The following is a 17,030-nucleotide window of genomic DNA, read 5'->3' as shown; positions in this document are numbered from 1 at the left end:
GTCTTAAAGAAAGTTTCTCATTTGTCTAGTTTCTCAGAAATATGTGTTTGTGCCTGTTAGTGCTCAAGTGCATCACAGTTTCACTGTACCCTCCATCCTGCTAATTTCCTGTACTCTCTGTGAGTGACAAGTAGGGGAAGCTAAAATGATCACTTGACCTGAGTCAGTCACAGCTCTCACTCTGCCTCTCTCGGCCTCTTCCACTTGTCCAGACACACTACACCGTGCCAGACACAGAGAAGGATCTGGAATCTCTCAACGCCACCATTGAGTGTGAACAGCCACAGCCTGACCTCTACAAGTAAGCAATCATCATGTGGTCCCAACGGATTTACACCACAAGCATGGGTTGCCTTGTGCTTATTCTGGGTGATGGATTAACACCAGTTGAAAATCTCCTAAATGAATCTAATATTAGCATGTAGAATGTTAAGCAGAGAGGTTTTGCAAGCCATAATGTGCTCATGTTTGGTTGGTTTCGTATTAGAAATGGCTAAGGCTGGCCTATTTCCATTAATCTGATCACTTCACGACAAAGTTGATTCTCATTTACTTGTTGAAATCTTTACATAATCTATAGACAGCCTCTGGTTCCCCCTTGGGGCAAGTAGCAGCAGTGTTGCCATTTAGTTAGACATCAGTATGCTGTTTGAGATGTGCCATTCAGAGTCAATGGATATGTCAGTGTGTTGTTTGCTAACCATCTGTAATTAGCTGGCCTCCAAACCTCTGCACCTGATTTCAGGTCAGGGAGTACTTAGTTTTGTAAAGTTAATGAACTCTGAACAGATTCGGATATCTCAGGTTTAAATCCACTCTAGTAGTAACAGATTGCATTATATGCTGAACAGATGTCACGAGTGTGTATCTTTTCTTTTGTTCCAGGTTTGTTGGTCGTATGCACATCTATAAGTCCAATCAGGAGCCTGCAGTGAGGTGAGCGCACTCATGCACAACCATCTCAGCCCACTTTAAGTGAGAGCCAAATCAAAACACGGTTGATTAAGCACTCATTTGTTTCCCTTTGCATCACCAACAAATCATTATTCCATTGATCCTTCATCGCAGACAAGCATTAAAATTAAAACAACGCTGGCAGGACCTCCAAAGCACTCCCATAGGCATTTATCATTGACTGCTTTATAATGGCTGTATAAACAAATGCCAGTGTCCTTCTCAGGAACACTGGGACCGGTGTAAGCCCAGACTGCAGTCGTACTGTACTGTCACTGCGTATTTTAGAGGTGATGCCAGCTTGCCTGCCAGGTTTCCTTTTAGGCAATAGAGGAGTGTGTGGATTGCATGGCTTCTATATGACTAAACAGTTTGATCCACTGATGTGATTTTGCAGGTCTTTGGGCCCAGAAAATTTACTGCTGAAAGGGTCAACTTTAAAGAATACCCAGAAGATCTTTGGTGAGTCAAATAATATTGGCATTATTACAATTAATGTATATTACTGAAGATGGCTCATTATCGAAAGTGCTGATCCCTCTTCTTCTCCTTTTCTTCCCCAAGGTGTTGCAGTTTACACTGGCATGGAGACAAAGATGGCTCTTAACTACCAGGGTAAATCCCAGAAGCGCTCTGCTGTGGAGAAGTGAGTTTAGAGGAAAAGATGTCGACTAGTTTAACATACACAACAAACCTTTGGTACTCATTCATTTGATTTCTTCTATTTTCAGGTCTATCAATGCCTTCCTTCTGGTGTACCTTTGCATATTGGTGAGCAAGGCCCTGGTGTGCACTACACTTAAGTATGTGTGGCAGAGCAAGCCCGGACAGGATGAACCGTGGTACAATGAGAAAACCCAGAGAGAGAAGGACACCAATCTGGTGAGTTCACATTTTAGAAAACAGCTAAAACGGCTGTCCTTGTTGATGAAACAATGAACTGTAAATTGAGTGTCTGATACTACGAAACAGCCAAGAACCAAAACTAGATCAAAAATTGTATAGAAAACACAGTCTAAGATGGAAAAATGTCTTCGCTTAATGGAATAAGAAATGTCTAGAGCAGTACCGGAATGACTGCTGAGAGACGAATAGCTAATAGGATTGCATTGCATCAATATACTGTATTACCATGTGGAAGTCAGCCTCTATTAATATGATGAATACTTACCCATAGAGGCTTGTAGTTGTAACATTTGAGAGCACCATCTATACTATCAAAATGTTTTACAAGGTTTGGCCTCTTCCGATCCACTCTAATAAAACTGCAAAATGGCCACTGCAGACCTACATTGTGACATGGTTCATTTCATTGGCCGTTAACTCTCTGCTCTTGCACTCAATGAGCTGTGAACATTGTGACTGCCATCATTTCTTCATATTTGTCGTATGTATAAAGTAACTTTAGCACATTGTGTATGGTTATGCACACAAAGTACAACGTAATGAGCCAATGCTACTCTGCCAGCAAAATTACTAAGCCTGCTTACATTAGCCTGAATTGTGGAGATGGATTTTAAAAGATTACACAAGATAAGATTTTATTCAAATTTGTGCCTGTCGCATTTTTTTCTTTTTCTAACAGTACCTAAAGATGTTCACTGACTTCCTGTCCTTCATGGTGCTCTTCAACTTCATCATCCCCGTGTCCATGTATGTGACGGTTGAGATGCAAAAGTTTTTGGGGTCCTTTTTCATCACCTGGGACAAAGACTTCTTCGACCCCGAAATCAAGGAGGGGGCACTGGTCAACACTTCGGACCTCAATGAGGAGCTCGGACAGGTCAGGCACACACACACACACATTTTAATGAGACACTTAAATGACAGAGATGTTTATCACTGATGCAATATTTTCTCTAAATATTGCATTTCTGTGTGTAATTAAAAATCTGCAATTCTTTAATTAATCTTTACAGTAATTGAACTTATTTTCAGTTCTTCTGTGGCTTTAGAAAGCTGAGAAAATATCCCTGGTGGTATTATAATTTTTTTTTTTTCAAAATATAAGCCTTTTTCTGAACAGTAAATATGCAGAGTCTATGAATAATGTGCATGTGTAATTTACATTTATATGACATTGGAAGAAAAGCTCTACAAAATGTAAAAACAAAAATACTCTTGCGTGCAAATCACTCAAAGTCAGAATTCAATGGTTCAAAATTACCGTTTTCCCTAATCCGTGAACAGAGCTTTTTTATGTTATACTAGTATAGTTCACAACCACTTAAAACATAGGAAAAAAGTTAACATATGAGACCAAGGTAAGGGCTCCTGTATAATGACATCTCCTGTTTTTATGGTTCTAACTTAAACAGTTTTGCCATAGGTCAGTCACACTTGGTTGTCAGATGATTACTTTAGTTGAAGGTGGTACTTCATTAAACTGATTAATACAGGAAGTAATTGCCTAATATTATTGTTGGAAACTGAATTTTTATGGGTCTGAATAAGTCACTTATTTTTGTTTTAATCATATTGCCTGTAGGTGGAGTATGTCTTCACAGACAAGACCGGCACCCTCACTCAGAATAACATGGAGTTCATAGAGTGCTGCATCGACGGCTTCCAGTACAAGTACCGGGACGCGAACACAGAGTTGGACGGATTCTGTGTCACAGATGGACCTGTGAGCAAACTGCAGCAGAAAGCTGGCAGGGTGGGTGTTGTGGTGTCCCTCCATCTGTTGTAAAAGTCACACAAGCATTAACATATGGCCATTACATAGCTCGTTGCTCAGAAAGACCCTTTCATAGGTCACCCACGTACAGACTCCTTGAGATGTTAACATATGCAGGGGGGCGAGGAGGAGGGGGGGAGGGGCTGTGTGCTCTTGACATGAGCACCTGATAACACTTTACAGACTTCAACACTCATGTTGATAAAACGTCAATTTAGATAAATGGTTGTAAATCCAGGGCCTTTATCTGAACTCCAGCTTCTGTGTGCGGCTCCACGTGTGGCTGTAAAATATTTTTTGAATAAAATGGTTCATGGTTTATTTCTAAAACGGTTTATTTACCATATCTTGTTTTACTATATTAAGCCCTGTTCATGTTGTCTTATTAGGAGAGGGAGGAGCTGTTTCTGCGCGCCCTGTGTCTGTGTCACACAGTCCAGGTGAAGGAATCTACAGAGCAGGGTCAAGGCCTGAGTGATGGACAGATAGACCAGGTGGATGGCTTAGAGGTGGATGGAGAGGTGCTCCATCCTCCACAGGAGCAGAGGGGCTTCATAGCCTCCTCACCTGATGAGGTTGCTCTGGTCAAGGGTGCCATGAGGTAAGAGATGGGCTGCAACGTCTCAAGCACGTAGTTAGAATATCAATATCACAGAATGTATTTACTAGGTGGTATACATTTCTTTACAACATTCATTCATACAGCACATGAGCACATACAGTAAATGGCACATTTGTGGTGATTTGTCTCCACCTGCAGGTATGGCTTCACATTTCTGGGTCTGGAAAGTAAAACCATGAAAATTCTCAACAGGAACAACGATGTTGAAATGTAAGTCAGTAATACACAAAGCTTTTTGATTTTAGCAATTTTTTCTGTTTACATGTGAACTAAATCATTTATTTCGACTCCTCATAGGTATGATCTGCTTCACGTATTGAACTTTGACCCAGTGAGAAGGCGAATGAGTGTAATAGTCAGATCCAAATCAGGTGAGTTGTTGTTATTACTGTCATGTTTATGGCTTTGACTGTGATTTAGTGTTGGCCCTCAGCTGTCATTTTGTTGGGTGACTGCGATTGTGTTTTATTTTTTTTTTTTCTGTGCCCAGGTGATACACTGCTTTTCTGTAAAGGAGCAGACTCTTCCATCTTCCCCCGAGTCAGACAGGAGGAGGTCGAAAGGATACGCATGCACGTGGAGCGTAATGCAACGGTAGGTTTCAAATCCAACGTGTCTTTCCAAATCTCCAAACTGCTGCAACATTTTCACGACATGTACCATTTGTTGTTTTCTTTTTGTAATATTGCTTGCTGTTTCTCTGTTCAGGAGGGCTACCGAACGCTGTGTGTGGCCTACAAACATCTTAGCGCAGAGGAGTACGCCCAGGCAGATGCAGGACTGAGGGAAGCTCGACTGGCTCTGCAGGACAGAGAGGAGAGGCTAATGGCTGTTTACAACCAAGTGGAGAGTGGAATGAGTCTGATCGGAGCTACTGCTGTAGAAGATCGGTGGGTGATCACGCAACACACTGTAACCACACAGTTGTCACAGTTACAAGTTGTCAAATGTCTTCCTTATTTTTTCACATGCTGCTCCTGTCCCTCCCTTTCACTAAACTGAAGTTGTGCCAAGAAGTTTAGAGAAATGGGTGAAAAGCCCCCATATAAAGATATTTCAGAATACACCTTAAATGAATAGAGGCCAAAAGGTTAGATAGTCATTAAGCTCTATTTTTGTGACAGTTTGGCACTATCACTTTCTTTTCTGATGGTGCCTTTGATGTGTTGTTGTAATCAATTATTCCTCCTTCCACAGATGTTTTACAACAGCCTTTTTGTGCTTCTTGGTCTTGTCACATGACATTAGTTTACTGGTCCTTTTTTGGACGTTATGAATTTGCCTTTCTAATTTCAATGTAGTAGTTTGGTGACAGCATGAAAGTCCCCGTTTTTCAGAGGTTCTTAATGCGAGCTCATGCTGCCATCTTGTGGTTGTGTAGCGTACCACAATTCATGAGTCCAGTGTGTAAAAACAGGCTGTGAATTGTTTTATAAAAGACAAAAAAAAAAGAAATTAGAACACTGGTACAAAAGTAGTGGAGCAATTTATTGAATCAGCAGGCATCAACACATTTGAAATATGTTAATAATAAATTAAATTACATTGAAGTGTAATTATTGTCTTGGACATTAAATATTATAGTGCTCTTGATTTTAAAATGTCACAGCATCCAAAACATTTTTATGAATTATTATGTGAATTTGATGCATCTTATACATGTGTGTTTGTCACTCCTCTCTAATCCTCATTTAAGTCCCATTTGCAAAGTCTGGTTGTGGTTTGTGTCATAAAACGTTGTCTTTTTGCTGCAATGGAAATCAACAGATCTCCTGAGAAGTTAAACCTTGATGTTCATGGTATTGTCTGGCTGTTGGATTTTTTTGCTTTTTACTGATACTTATTTTGTCTTGGAGTTAATGTAGAAATCTTTCACTCATCTCATTTCTGTCCTTTTTGCTCTTTTCCGCAGGCTTCAAGAGGAGGCAGCAGAGACTATGGAAGCCCTGCAGGGAGCAGGCATGAAGGTTTGGGTCCTCACGGGGGACAAGATGGAGACGGCAAAATCCACCTGCTATGCTTGTAGATTGTTCCAGAGGAGCACAGAGCTGTTGGAGCTAACAGTGCGTACTCTAGAGGATGGAGCGAGGAGGCGTGAAGAGCGACTACATGAGCTCCTGCTGGAGTACCACAAGAAAGCTGTACAGGATGCCCCGCCAGTGAAGGCAGGCGTCACCAGGTTGGTACCGTGACTTGCATGATTTGAGCCCAGTTACTGAGATTATTTTGTGATACTTTGGCCTTTCATTTCGGAGATCAGGTAACCAAACTGAATCTTAACTTGACCTCATTTCCCTTCTGTGTTGTAGGAGTTGGTCTTTGGCCAATCAGGATTATGGTTTTATTATAGATGGAGCCACTCTGTCAATGGTGCTCAACTCATCCTCTGATTCCAACTCAAGTCGCTACAAGAACCTGTTCCTTCAGATTTGTCAAAACTGCACCGCTGTGCTGTGCTGCCGCATGGCTCCTCTCCAGAAGGCTCAGGTCGGAACAGTCAATTTCAAATGTGGAAACTCGTCAGTCATTAAAGAAGTGAAATGATGACTTTTGTAGTAAGTCTTTGAATACATTTCTCGCCCCGCTGTCTTTTCCATCTATAGATAGTTAAAATGGTGAAGAACTCTAAAGGCAGCCCAATCACCCTTTCCATTGGAGATGGGGCCAATGATGTCAGCATGATTTTGGAAGCTCACGTTGGCATTGGTAAGAAATATCATCCTGAAACTGACTATAATCACTGTCCCAAATATAGTGAAGGTAGTGTGTAATTTCTTTTGGTCTGGCTGTTCTAGGCATTAAGGGTAAAGAGGGACGGCAGGCGGTGAGGAACAGTGATTATGCCATCCCCAAACTCAAGCACCTTAAGAAACTTTTGTTGGCTCATGGGCATCTCTACTATGTTCGCATTGCACACCTGGTGCAATATTTCTTTTACAAGGTAGGAGGAACGGATGCTTCGGTCGCACTGACTTTTTATCAGGCTTTAAGCTCAGAACTTGTTTAGAGTTTCAGCAAAGCCTCTGATTCCCCATTTAAAGTCACACATTCACTTGATTTGGAAACATTTGGATGAAGGGATACAAATCTGACTTAACTTGTTGAAAATGAATCTCAACAAGTTAAATAGATTTATTTTTTATTTTTAGTTTGAACCTAAATTATCACATGGCATTTTTTGGGTATCATTTGGGGACTTATTCATTCGATGGTCTTTGATGGTTTTGTCCAACAATGTCAACCTGTTCTCTTTCTCTCATTGCCTGCAGAATCTTTGCTTCATCTTGCCACAGTTTTTGTACCAGTTCTTCTGCGGCTATTCCCAGCAAGTGAGTAGATGTTATGAACATGAAAGGAGGCAGTGTCCCTGAAATCCACACATCCTCGTCCTTGTCTTTCCCTCAGATTGCCCCTCCCTCACTACCCCCAGGGTGTTTGAGCTCTGATACGTTTATACACTGACTTGGACTACATGAGAATGTTGTGCCACCATTGCATATGGATGTTATGTAATCCTGGTGACATGTGTGATTGTTGTCACACTGTTAATAAACATATGGCTTAAACAAGACAAATATATTTTTTTTTTATTATTGATATAATTTGGAACACATTAATTATTTTCATTATTAATGAGAAATAGATGATATAATCTAAATATTTAGTGTGTTACTGGTACTGCGTTATAAAAATAGCTTCTGGCATGGAAATGTCCATTAATCAATGCAGTACTTATTAATAGATATCATCCTTGGTAAGATAATTGATTATGCTTTAGTATGAGTGTGAAAGATGAGGGTGAATTTTTCATTCTGCCTCATGCCACTTGGCCCCTGACATCGATCTTTCATAACTACATGAAAGATGTATACAAGTGTGCTCATGCTCTGTGAAACAAGTTATGCTGGTGTGTGTGAGTTTTTTCCTCTCCATGATAATAACCCCTGGTTGCCCCATCCTTCCTCCTCCTCCTCCTCCTCCTCCTCCTCCTTACCAACCCCTGTCCCTTCAACCCCCCCCCCCCCCCCCTCCCATCCTCCCCTCCCCAGCCCCTGTATGATGCGGCCTATCTGACGATGTACAACATCTGCTTCACCTCTATGCCCATCCTGGCTTACAGCCTTTTGGAGCAGCACATTTTCATTGAGGTTCTCCTGGACAATGCTACCCTCTACAGGTAAACGTGGGGATTTTTTTTTTTTTTTTTCTTGTCTGCTGCTCAGTGGATATAGTACAGTAGATGTGCTTGTCACATTGTATACTTTCATCAAAGAGGACCTTCAGTCAAAGAAATTAGGATCTTCATTTTGTTTTGAATTTAGGATCGCTGTTTTGAGGAGTAATAACTTGATTGGCTGACTGAGTAGTCAATCTTTTATTTTCGAATAGAGAGACATAATTTACAAAAAGAAAAGAAAAGCCAAAAGACCCCAAAATACTTGCACAGTCACTAATAAAAATCTAACAGAGATTATATCAATGAACAAACTGGTGTAGACTGAGACGTATCATTATATCTTACTTTTTAGCATTAGGTTATAACTAAATTTACAATTAAATGAGAATGTTACAAATTCACAAGTGTAGTTTGCTATTTCTGCTTTTGTAACATTGTGTTTTTTGAAGTGTTGTCCCTTTTGCCCTGAAATATGCCCTTTTATGCCGAAATCTATTGAAATCTACAATATTTGTTTCTACCTTAATCTATATGATGAAGCATTTTAAGACATTAAACATACATCAAACATTCTATAAATGTGAGTCTTAGTTTTTCCGTTTGTTTGGATCAGGAAGAGCTGTTCACATTTCTTACTTAAATATTTAACGGTTACCCTTTTCATTATTGAGAGCATGTGCAGGATAAGATAATAAGCTTGTTGATCTTTCTCTTTCATTACTTTCTTAAGAGAGATTGCTAAGAATGCTATGTTACGCTGGGGACCATTTCTCTACTGGACGTTACTGGGAATCTTCCATGGCCTGCTCTTCTTCTTTGGTGTTCGATATTTGTTCAGTAACCCAGCCCTGCAGGATAATGGCCAGGTGGGGTTCAAGTTACCTTCTAAATGGGCGTGATATTAACTTGCATGATGAAGCATATTGTCCTCACTACATCTGCTCATTTGTCTTATTTGAATCCAGGTTTTTGGGAACTGGTCCTATGGAACGATCGTCTTCACTGTCCTTGTCTTCACTGTAACGCTAAAGGTAAGTTTCCCGCTGTTTATTTATTTGATTTGATTAAATGGTGTGTCTGGAGCAGATGGGTTGCTGAACACTGAAGTGTTTTTGATCTTTGACCTGCTTTCATTGACTTTTCTCCTCTTTTCTCCTCTTTTTTTTTTTTTTTTTTTTAATTTTTTTAAGCTTGCTCTGGACACACGGCATTGGACATGGATCAACCACTTTGTAATTTGGGGCTCCCTGGCCTTCTACGTGTTTTTCAGCTTCTTCTGGGGAGGAATAATATGGTTAGACAACAATTTAGGAAGCAAAACTACCTAGTTTTTATTTCATATTTCTATTCAAACCCAGTAGCTCTCCCAGACAGTATAAACTAAAGTGTTGCCTCTCCTGCAGGCCTTTCCTGAAGCAGCAGCGCCTGTACTTTGTGTTTGCCAACATGCTGAGCTCGGTGTCAGCCTGGCTGGTCATCATCCTGCTCATCCTGCTCAGCCTACTGCCAGAGATCCTGCTTGTGGTGTTCCGCAAGCCCCGCGGCCCCCACGGTCGACAGGTAGAGCTGAAACACACATACACACACCTGCGCTCTACTTTAACTTCTTCTCTCTCTTCTTCAAGGGGTTGTGAGAGGACCCCATCCTTTATGTATTTAGAGGTCTGTAGTACAGTCATGAGAGCTGTTGGCCTCCACTCACACCTCTCTTACCTGTGGTGTTAAATCATGAGGCAAAGGACAACAGAGAATGAATTAGACTTCAAATTGTCTGAAAAAGGATTCAAGATTTTTGACTGCCAACAGCCCTCTGCTGGCTGCTATGACACATCAGTTAACGTCAAGTGCTGTTTTATTTAATGGCTCAAACTATGAAGATAGAGACACGCAAAAGCTTTTTTTTTTTCCACTGCATCTAAAATATATATGCAGACAATCTACATACGCTGTATATATATGTCGGTATGATTGCACATCTGAAGATTTGTCTAACATTTCTTTCTCAAGACTTTCTTAGGCACATTTTATCATTTCAATCTGCTCCTCATCAGGCTGATGTGTTTTCCAAACAGCTGGAAATGTTTGGTGGTGTGCTTTTGGGTGGATCCCACTTTTTCAAATTCATGTCTCGAATTCTTTTATTTGGGAAAAGTAATAAACAAAACCAAAAGTTGTCCATATATTTAAGGGGAGCCATGCCGCTTGCTGATTTGAACGACATATGCTTATTACAATGCACAATGTATACATTCGTTTTATATCAGTTAGCAAAGAGGTAATCAAAAATGTATAATGTATAAATGTATAAGTATAATGTAGTTTTCAAGTATTTGACCATTTTAATTTTGCCCATTTTCTACCTTTTCTACTGCTACTATTGAGTTTGCACTTTTAACACATTCTTCTTATCTATCTCACCCTCTGATTTTTTTCTCTCTTCCTCTCTGGACTGTCTCTAAAGATGAAACATCGCCTTCCTTCCTCGGGGACATCTACTATCTTCATGTTGTCACAGACCGCTAGCACTCACAGCTTCTCATGGAGTGACTGAGGTCTCTTTTTTCCTTCTGTCAGCATTTATCCTTTAAGTCTCTTCCTGCAGAATTTCTGTGTCTGCCAGACTTGCTTGTTTCCTACTTGTTGTGTCCTTCCTCTCCCACTGTTCGACTCCTTCCTTACCCTATAAAGAAACTCGGGCTGGTAGTCTGTAAAAGTTTGTAGTCCCCCTCGGTTGGACAGATTACGCCTTATAATTCAGATGAATTACTACTTAAGGAATGCTATCCTTGGAAGGCCCCCTTTTAGTGCTTTTCATGATATATGTTTATTAAATTGGGAGGAATGGTGTGTGCTCATCTCTGCCAGCAGTGTGGAGTAGGACAGGGTGTCTGTGCTGAAAGCGTGCAGTCAGTCCTCCCATCTTTGTGTGTCCAGTTGTATTAGTCAATGTCTCCTCCCAGCTGCCTGTGCTGCTCCCATGCCTGCTGTCTCCGCATGTCCAGTCAGGTGACTGCAGCACGTCAAAGCACCCAAACTTACCTGCATGAGGCTCAAGTCCACAACTTCATCCTGGATCCTGAACACAATCCCCGCAGGGCATTGCATTTTGTCTGTGTGTCTGTGTATGTCTGTCTGTGTCTGTGTCTGCGTCTGCGTGTTTTCTTTCGTACATTCTTTGGGGAAATATGCAAGGATAGTAGCCCTGAATTATCTGGACCGATTTAACAAAGTCAAGGCTCCTGAAACTTATCATTGGAAGTAAAAGGTGTCGGGGAAAAAAGGCACCTGGACTTGTTTTCATTGTCCACCTGTCCACTTTTGAAGTCTTTGTGAATATATATGTTTGTTCTTTGTTTATTTGTATGTCTGTGTGTAAGAGAGGGCACAAGATGGAGAGAGAGAGACTGAGTGTGTGTGTGTGTGTGTGTGTGTGTGTTTGTCAGCGTAGTGACATCACTGGTGTCTCTTGCCTCGCCCTTCTAGAAGAAGCTGGTTCAGTCGAGCGTGGGGGGCCTCCAGTCTCCCCGGTCTTCAGCCAGGCCCCTGCTCATGAGAACCTTTTCAGATGAGTCCAATCCTGTCATTTAAACAGGTACCAGCCCACCTTCAGGCAATTTAAGCCAATCAATGACTCGCTCGCCCAGTCAACCCCTCCAGCAGTTCTCGTCTCTAACTTTGAGTTTTAACAAAGGAATCAAAGGCATACTGATCTTGCAGGCCACATTCAACAAGACCCAGTGTGTTCTTATGTGTCGTTTAAGCTGATATTGGCTGGCTGAAGAGATGCTCTTTTACCATGTCGATTTTTGTCAACATTTTTGTTGAACTGGTCAATCGGTGCATTTGAATGCATCCCTTGGCCTAATATTGCAAAGTTAAAGATGTAATTGTGTAGACACGTGCTCCTTTCAGCCTCCCTTTGGATGCCATGCTTTTTTTTTTTTTTTTCTTTACCTTCTGCATGTGCTTTTGAAACTCGGTTTTAATTTCAGTCCATCTCATTTTTGGACCCGGAGTGTCAGAGAGTGGTGTCGGTGTCAGTTTTGGTCTTCTTCTCTCAGTGTGAACCAACAGAGCTGGTCTGTGACTATAACTCCTCCACTTTCTGACATTCATGTGCTGTTTGTGACGTGGTGGTTAGGTCGTGGCCGTTTTCTCTCCTGTGTGCACATCCAAACCCGTGTTGGTGCTTGATGTCTGCTTACTTTCCTGGCAAATAATGGATGCGTTTTGTGAGTGCAGTGCTGAGCTCAGTGCATGATGTGACGTTGGCGGAACCTCAGCCCAGATGCTGCAGCGTTACAGGGGGTAGACAATAAAATAATAAACACATACATACACACCATATAATTATATTATATTATATTATATTATATGTAATATAATTTGACTATTATATCTTAATGTCCTATCAATATTGAACAAATTTGGTCTGTTTGTAAAAAAAAACCAAAAAAAAAGCCAATAATCAAAGCAACGTCTTCCATGAACACACCTGTGTTGAGGTGACTGGGCATCACTTATGTTGTGCTAAATGTCCTCGGGTGTTTTGAGGTTTTTTTGTCCACCTCCTTGGATGTGGGAATGAAATCACAACCTTTCCATCCATCAATCACTATTGAACACACCGACTGCCAAACATGGCACCAGGATTTTTTTCAACAGCTTTCACTGCTTAACCTGCATTTCTATTCTCCCTGTAGCTGTCAGCGGGTGGCCTCCTACAAACATCAAGGTAAACTACAAGGGGAAAGACCTAACCTCCTCTATCTGTTCAATGCCCCTGCTGCGCTTCAACAGATCAATATACTTGATTGAAAAGGGGATCATTTCCTTCACGGATTTCTTTTTATGTCTGATGGAGGGGACGGTGCAAATTTAGTGACTTTCACGTGTAACAATATGTGGCCAATCGCTGCTTATTCTCTGATGATTTGGGATGATTGCAAGGTGTCTCGTCCTCTTCCTTTTGTTGGCACAAGCGCACGATGAAGACTTGGAAGTAAAATCTGTGTGTTTGTGCCTTTTTCAGATTGCAGCTGTCACACCACTGTCCTACAAGCACCTGAAGGAGCGCAAGTAAGAGGCAGCAGAGACTCGCAACAACAGCGGCATCAGCCTCATTCAGGGTCCCATTCCGGTCAGATCTGTGTGCCATCTGAAAGGAGGCGAATAGGAGGAGGAGGAACAAAATCTGAAGAAAAAGAGAGATGTACTGACTGGGGGTAGAAGGGGTGGAAAGTGGTTTCGCAGTCTTTTTTGACATGCGTGCCTCTTCTCCGTCCTTCTCTGCCCAATCCCATTAACGCCCACCCCTTCTTCCCCTCCCCCAGCGCATGCCTGCAGAGCAGTGCCCTGCAATATTTTATACAATATCTACTCAGACAGGCATGAGTACTCTTTCTTTCACTTTTTATTAGATACTAGCTTACAAATGAATGCATACATGGCTGCCTTGTCAGTAGCTCTATCCAACTGTTGTGTTTTTAACAAGCAGTTGTAATATCCACTCCAAGAATGGTACATCTGCATGAAAGAAGGCTCAAAAGAACACTTCACTCCACTGATGTTCAGTCACTGTATTCTGCCAACTTTTTTGTTCTTTTTTGTTGTTGTTCTTCCTATATTCTCTACGGTTTTACTTTAAGAAGTTCCTCTACTTTACAGTTATTGCGCTTTTTAGTGGTTATTCTTGAAATTGTTATCGTATGTTACGGAAAATACACTAATTTACAGATCCAAATCGTTCGACATGAAGAGTTACTGAATGTGATTTCTGTCCAGCTCAGAGCAGCAAACAGACTGTTAGATCAGTTTTCTGGTTTAGCTGATGGTTATGTGATTACTTGTTTCTATCAATGAAATTTGCTGTCTCTATTACGTTCTAATGTCTAAAAGGAGTTAACAGAGGCCATATTACCACTTGATCCAAAAAGTGTGTGTGCGTGTTTGTGTGAGATTGAGAGATAGATTAGAGATGTTAAGTATATTTTGGCAATGAAACGTTGTCTGGAGCATGACCTAAATCTTTCAAACCTCAGAGATAATTTAAGAGAGTACAATTCAAATGAGAAAATTAATATATGTGCTGTACTGTATATAGCTTAGAGATTTATGTTAGTATCTGCTCAAAGCCAAAAAGATGAACGTACAGCGATCAGAAATCTGTCGACACCAGTGTGACCTGAAAGTGACAAGTTGTGTGTGTGTGTGTGTGTGTGTGTGCGCGTTGTGTGTGCGCGCGCGCGCACAAATGTACTGGATGAGAGTTGCCACAAATGCCTGTGTGTGTGATGAAAACCAGGATTACTTGAACCTTGTCGATGTAGTTCAGTTAGACATTTCCTGCACTATTAAGGAAACTGGTTTCTTCATTGCGCAGATGGTCACTAAGGCACATGAATATATGCCTGAGCACACGCACATGTCGGATAGACGAGAGCATTACACACACACAATAACCACACACGTTGTACACATTTATGCACACATGCACTAAAGCCTAAATGAGGTATTTATATTCATTACCCATTATCTAGTTTGTGTATTTTTTCCTCCGTCACGCTGAAGTTGGCACATAAAGAAGACCAACTGCAGAGTCAGCATTGTTGATGCCACTGTGAGACTCTACTCTTATGTTTTTTGGTCAGATCTGCTGACCAACAGGATGTTAGAGTGGACTGTCTGGCCCTTCCTTCCTTCCTTTGACTTCTTGTTTGTAGTGCTTCATACATTCCATTTAAACATGACATGATTTCAGACACTTTTTGATACCGTTTTGAAATATGTTTGTTTTCCTGTTTTTCCACAAGCATATATTGTCTACCTAGGCATATTTATTGTTGTGTAATTTTACTCACAAATGTTATATTTTTATTACATAAATCTTTTTTATTGTGGAGAGTGTTCAGCTTCTTACCACTTAAGTTAGCCTGTTTTATTCCAGCCCTGATGTGAGCCCGCACCAATCCCCATTTGATAGTCTTTGTCATGTGTACAAAGACAGGCAGCCCCCCCCCCCCCAAATACTCACTCCCAACTTCCTAAAGTCCACCTTGGAACCAATGTCACTCCTTTTGAAAAAGTACTTTATTATTTGGTTGAAACTAATTAGCACCAGTTGCTAATTATCACGCTTTGTGGCGCCATTTGTTGTAGAATCTGTCTGTATGGGGATTTTTTATAGTTTACTACTTTACTGATCCCTGTTCAGACTCAACTATTGTACCTTCTACTGGCCTTGTATTTAACCCCACTGACTGTAGCCTGACAGTGTATCTGCAGAAAGGCAAATGCAGTCATAACGGCAAATGAAGGTTTAAAAAAACAAAAAAACATGTTGAGCTATTCTCAGCAAATATGTACATGCCGTCCCTTCAAAGAGCATCCAAGAGGGCGGAGGAGGCTGCTTTTTTTTTTTTTTTTTTTTTTTTTTTTGTACTCGGTGACATGTCAGCTCCAGACTGCACTGTGCCAGAGATACTGTATGTGAGAGGACAGAGGGGCTGCCTGTTTTGTTAACAAATGAAAAACCTTTAAGTGACATCAGAAATGCTATTTTCAGAGCTTAAAATATGTTTGAATCTAATGTTTTGCCTGTGTAAATGAAAAATAAGAAAATAATGGATTGTATTTTTAATGCAACCTTTTTCCAGCCACTTTTGTAATAACATAAAAATGTCTTCAAAAAAACCAAAAAAAAACAAACACGAGAGACTCTTTTGGTTGTGGACTCTGTCCCTGTCTGTGAGGGGTGGAGGTGAACACCACCTTCAGGCACCTCTGTGTCACACAGCAGGGACACCTTGCCACCTCCAACCCTTTGGGTCTCCAGCTTCAACACTCGAAACCTCCAAGCTGAATGTACCTCTTTGAAACTAGTATATTCAAAACCTTAAGATTTTCTGTAATAAATCAGAATGTTTTGAAGATAAACAAACTGCCTTGTGCTTTGTTACACAAAGATGTGTTTGCAGGTTCTGTGATGTAAAGATCTGTGTTTGTTTGTGTGGGCGGGTTGGAGTGTGTGTGTGTGTTTGTGTGCATTTAACACACTAAGCAGATGCTGTGCTGTAATGAGATGGCAGAGAGGCTAAGCTGGATCAGCTGAGTGGCTGCATATCAGGACAGAGTGCTGCTGCTCTCTCACTGCTGCGTGTGTGGCCTCACGTCAAGAAAACACCAAGCGCTGTGAGTCACTGCAGAGATTTACATGCATATATATATAGATATAGATATATATATAGACACACATTTTCTCCACTCTAGTCTGTAGTGTTAATGAGCACTGATCCATTCAGAGGAGTTGTGGGCTGAGCAGTGGGGCATTGAGTTGAGAAAGGCTCAGTGTTACAGTATGCACACAATGATACCCTTTCATATTTGTTCTTTGGTTTGAATGTGATTGTTGAATGCTGTGCTTCACATGGGCCAAACGTGCTGGCTGAGGGTGTGGTAGATTTTCATTTTCTTTTTCTTTTTACAATAGGTCTATTCTCTACTGTGGGTGCATCTATGTTATAGTAAAGCTGGATATGATCCTGTCAGCCGAATAGTCCAGCCTGCTATTATACAGTTAGCTTTATTCTAAAGGCATA

At 41.0% G+C, this 17,030-nt stretch overlaps 1 protein-coding gene across 9 annotated transcripts in view; it reads left to right on the top strand.

Annotated features, from left to right (window-relative positions):
- atp11c (ATPase phospholipid transporting 11C) overlaps window positions 1-16,366 on the top strand; it is a 40,311-nt gene extending 23,945 nt beyond the window's left edge. For 4 of the 9 annotated variants that reach the window (XM_069171179.1, XM_069171186.1, XM_069171180.1 and 1 more), the window contains 25 exons: window positions 213-301; window positions 886-936; window positions 1,352-1,416; window positions 1,519-1,600; window positions 1,686-1,836; window positions 2,540-2,737; window positions 3,443-3,613; window positions 4,024-4,235; window positions 4,395-4,466; window positions 4,554-4,627; window positions 4,747-4,850; window positions 4,965-5,146; window positions 6,169-6,435; window positions 6,566-6,743; window positions 6,860-6,962; window positions 7,052-7,197; window positions 7,526-7,585; window positions 8,306-8,433; window positions 9,164-9,299; window positions 9,399-9,464; window positions 9,624-9,727; window positions 9,837-9,993; window positions 11,917-12,025; window positions 13,137-13,168; window positions 13,466-16,366. In XM_069171179.1, the coding sequence (XP_069027280.1) occupies window positions 213-301; window positions 886-936; window positions 1,352-1,416; window positions 1,519-1,600; window positions 1,686-1,836; window positions 2,540-2,737; window positions 3,443-3,613; window positions 4,024-4,235; window positions 4,395-4,466; window positions 4,554-4,627; window positions 4,747-4,850; window positions 4,965-5,146; window positions 6,169-6,435; window positions 6,566-6,743; window positions 6,860-6,962; window positions 7,052-7,197; window positions 7,526-7,585; window positions 8,306-8,433; window positions 9,164-9,299; window positions 9,399-9,464; window positions 9,624-9,727; window positions 9,837-9,993; window positions 11,917-12,021 (2,901 nt within the window). In that variant the 3' untranslated portion in view covers window positions 12,022-12,025; window positions 13,137-13,168; window positions 13,466-16,366. Of the gene's footprint in view, window positions 1-212; window positions 302-885; window positions 937-1,351; window positions 1,417-1,518; window positions 1,601-1,685; window positions 1,837-2,539; window positions 2,738-3,442; window positions 3,614-4,023; window positions 4,236-4,394; window positions 4,467-4,553; window positions 4,628-4,746; window positions 4,851-4,964; window positions 5,147-6,168; window positions 6,436-6,565; window positions 6,744-6,859; window positions 6,963-7,051; window positions 7,198-7,525; window positions 7,586-8,305; window positions 8,434-9,163; window positions 9,300-9,398; window positions 9,465-9,623; window positions 9,728-9,836; window positions 9,994-10,894; window positions 10,986-11,916; window positions 12,026-13,136; window positions 13,169-13,465 lie in introns of those variants that run through there. The other 5 variants (XM_069171183.1, XM_069171181.1, XM_069171185.1 and 2 more) reach the window with 5 other exon arrangements.
- The last annotated feature ends 664 nt before the right edge of the window (window positions 16,367-17,030 follow it).

The sequence above is a fragment of the Embiotoca jacksoni genome, unplaced genomic scaffold (assembly GCF_022577435.1).
Source record: "Embiotoca jacksoni isolate LCO1_2020_lvr unplaced genomic scaffold, fEmbJac1.0.p SCAF_5, whole genome shotgun sequence".
Classification (NCBI taxonomy): domain Eukaryota; kingdom Metazoa; phylum Chordata; class Actinopteri; family Embiotocidae; genus Embiotoca; species Embiotoca jacksoni.
The sequence above is the reverse complement of the archived record's forward strand: the minus strand, read 5'-3'. Positions and strand labels throughout refer to the sequence as shown.